The 3,681-nt window shown below is 42.1% G+C and overlaps 1 protein-coding gene across 1 annotated transcript in view; it reads right to left on the bottom strand.

Moving 5' to 3' along the window:
• dnm3b (dynamin 3b) overlaps window positions 1–3,681 on the bottom strand; it is a 22,159-nt gene that overhangs the window by 13,099 nt on the left and 5,379 nt on the right. The window contains exons 6-9 of the mRNA XM_035671367.1: window positions 1,572–1,670; window positions 1,188–1,348; window positions 695–837; window positions 370–505 (exon numbers count right to left, since the gene is read on the bottom strand). Coding sequence (XP_035527260.1) covers window positions 370–505; window positions 695–837; window positions 1,188–1,348; window positions 1,572–1,670 — 539 coding nt within the window. The remainder of the gene's footprint in view (window positions 1–369; window positions 506–694; window positions 838–1,187; window positions 1,349–1,571; window positions 1,671–3,681) is intronic.

The raw sequence follows: 3,681 nt of genomic DNA, 5'->3' as shown, positions 1-3,681 counted from the left end.
TGTTCTGGGCTACAGTAGAAAAATGGCGGTTCTAAGGTAATGAAAACACAACAATTCTTAATTTCAGGTGATTATACACATACGTGATGAAAACATACCTATGAATATTATATTCTTACATTTTTTTTTGAGATTTTACTTTTCATATCTGGTCAGAATATTCTGAGGTTGTGTTTGGGTGACGTGGACTCATGACCTCGGTCATTTTAAAACCTTGGCTACAGGCATCAGGGGAGTGCCTTAACATAAAAAACACACTGTTTATTGAAAAAGAACATAGGTATTTGAAATAGGCCAAATATTTCCACCGCAGCAGATTTCTCCTCCTTTCTTTTTCAACACCATTTTCTTTTATGTGCAATATATCACCTTGACCAGTTCAAAGGGGAAACGCTCATGGAAGATGCGGTTGATTTTTGCTCCACCAGACAGCTCCACTGTGTCCACCTGATCCCCCGATCCCTCAATCCTTTTCTCAAAGTCCACAGAGAACTGTTGCACCATCCTGAAACAACAACAATTCAAATATAATAAATAGAAGAGCAGAAACGACTTCTGACCTCTAAAACATAAGGTCATAAGCAATGGGTGCCAGGGAAGAAAGAAATGATTTCTTCAGAGGGAAGATATTTAGTTTTTATGAACTGAATCTAATGTAAATGCTCTGTTGTTATGAGAAAGCTGGGGTACTGACTGCAACAGCTGCTTGGTTTTGCGGGATGGGTCATCAGGTCGGTATCCCCGGTATTCCTCGGCCTCCTTGTCCAGAGCCAACAGCTGGGACTGCAGCTTGCTGCGGAAAGCTGGCAGGGTGTCCCGGATGTGGTTGGTCAGTTGCTATGGAGACACAAAGCCGTCAAAATGAAACAAATTACAATCACGCAGAAGCATCGATAAGTAGATTATGCCACTGGAGTGATTTACCATCAGGACTGTATATTTTACCGTAATCTAACACAACATTTATACAATAACAACACAGAGACAGTGGAATGCCTGCATGAGTGAAATTATAAATTATTAGGAGCTGAACTAGAAAGAGCAAGCGCATTTCCCGCCTACTGACAGTCTTGTATCACCCACACTGGTGTGCCGTACAATGGAAATAAAAAAATAAAAAAAAGAGTCTTCTTATTAATTATGTAAAGTGCACTATGGGAAAGCACCAGGAGTAAATCTATGATCACCTCATTGAGCACTCTCTGCAGGCGTGGGGTGCCCATTTTTTCAGCCATGTGCCTGTACGACGGGTGGGACATGAAGAACTTCCTCTCAGCCTCCAAAGCTGCCTTGATATCTTTCTTCCCATCGATGTCCTTTTGACTGCGATTCACCACTCCAATATAACCTGGGAAGGAATAAACAAGGACACAAATTGAGAGAGAAATAATGAGGGACAATCCCAGGAGGAAAAAAGAGCAGCAATAGCACCGGCAAGATAAACAGAAAAACAAGCAGTTGAAGGGAAAGAAGGTAGAACAAGGAGGGAAGAATTACTGGACTGAGATTAAGAACACAGAAAGAGCAAGAGACAAAATTAATCTGGCTGGCGTAGCTCACTATACACACACCTCTTCGCAGCGGCAGCAACTTGTTTTCCAGTACATCTCGTGCATCTGTGCCTTCGTCCATCAAATCCAGCTTGGTGATCACTCCAATAGTCCTCAGACCTGGAAAAAGGGTTTAAAAAAAAGGAGTAAGTTAGGATGTAATGGAAATTTAAAAATGCTTTTTGGAAGTTTCTGGAAGACTATTTTGATTAATCAAGTCGATTAATCATTTAGGTCACTTTTCTAAGCAAAAATTCTGGTGCCAGCTGCTTAAATGTGAGCATTTTATATTTTATATCATTGTAAATTGAATGTGTTCGTCCTCACTCATATTTTATTCTACTTGTGCCACTTCGTCCGTTTACAGCATCTCTGGCTGTTAGCATTCCTCCTCTCCCCGTTCCCTCTTATACTCCTCCACCTCACTCTCCTTGTCTGATGTCATTCATCCCACCCACAAGGTTATTTCGTCCAAGTCCTCCTCTTCCTAGCTAATTCTATCCTCCTCTCCTGTGTCCTCCTCTCCCGTCTGAAGGTCAAACTAAATAATAAATTAATTTGATTGCTTTCTCTGTCCTCTTTATCCCTCTTCCATTGTCTCTCTTTCCTCGGCCTGGTCTCTTTCAGATTTTATTTTTCTTTTCCCTGCTTACTCCACCTCATTTATCTCTTGATCCATCCTCGTCCTCCATTTTCCCCCGCTCTCAGCCCCTTTGTTTCTAATAATAATGTGACACTTGATTGATCCCTGTAGGGATATTCTATTTCCACATTCAAAGAGGTCAAAGGACAAGGACAGACACTGAGCATAAACCCTGCAGCTGATATCTGATGTGTTGGTCAGGTCTGTCTCACTAACCACAAGGCTACCTTTTCTGTGCTTCTGTTAGGCATTAGTCATTTCAATATATTTTAATTGCATTTAAGCCTGCATTTTCTAAAGCTATTACACACAAAGATAAAAAAAAACACAGACACATATTCTCATCTCTGCTTGCGAGCTACAATAGCTACAAACACCTGAGCGTGGGAGGAAGAACGGGTTATCTCCAAGGTCGGAACACCCAGTTCTGACCGTTGCTCTAGTTTCATAAATTATATTGTATGGGAGGGGAAGCAGGGCGGAATTACTCATTTTTCTTTTAGGGCGCTGTCTCCTCGGAATTGGTTGGGTCGTGTGCCAAGAGGCTGGGACCAGCCTGTGCACCAACAAGGAAGCACCAACGGTTGTTTCCACCAATCACATTGCTTACTATAATCAAATATAACCTCATGTAACCTTTGGTCATGACTCTTTTTGGGGCGAGGAAAGAGAGTAACAGCACTCCGCTGACTGTGGCTTCTCAATCCAACAAGATCCTTGTACAAGTAATTTTAATTATACAATTCTAAATAAACTTCTTAACTGAGAGAAGTTGTTTTGTCTTGTGTCCTAAAGATCATTTGATACAACGACAATATACTACATTTAGTTGAAGCTGTCAGCCATACGGTTTTGGCTTTGTGAGCTTCAAAGCACCAGCTACTGCCCTGCAACAGCTCTATTAACCGAATGCTGAACAGGACGGAAATCTCTGCAGGAAGCAACAAACAGTTTCTCTCCCCTCGCGCTAGACGTCCATTCCTTATCGAAAGTCACAAACTATAGACTTACCTGTTCAGGAAAGCCTCGTGATTACTAGTAATTATGTTCGGTTCGATGGATATTACAACGTTTGGCCACAACACTTTTTTTTCTGTCGTGTGGTCTCCGTTTTCAGCCGTGCTATCTCCCTCTGGCCAGCCATAATGTATGAGGGGCCGTCGGCGACATTATTCAAGAATTACCTCTCACACACACTACTAAAAAGCTCTCTACACACACTACTGAAACGCTCTCTAATATACACTACTGAGAACGCTCTCACACAAATATGAAACGCTCTCACGACCACTACTGAAACGCTCTACACACACTACTGAAACTGCTCTCACACACACTACTGAGACGCTCTCCTCAACATACACTACTGAAACGCTCTCACACACACTACTGAAACGCTCTCACACACAACTACTGAAACGCTCTCACACCACTACTGAAACGCTCTCACACACACTACTGAAACGATCTCATATACCTACTGGAAAC

The sequence above is a fragment of the Morone saxatilis genome, unplaced genomic scaffold (genome assembly GCF_004916995.1).
Source record: "Morone saxatilis isolate NCDOM2014 unplaced genomic scaffold, NCSU_SB_2.0 Contig23, whole genome shotgun sequence".
Taxonomy (NCBI): Eukaryota; Metazoa; Chordata; class Actinopteri; family Moronidae; genus Morone; species Morone saxatilis.
This window is presented reverse-complemented; position numbering and strand designations above follow the sequence as displayed.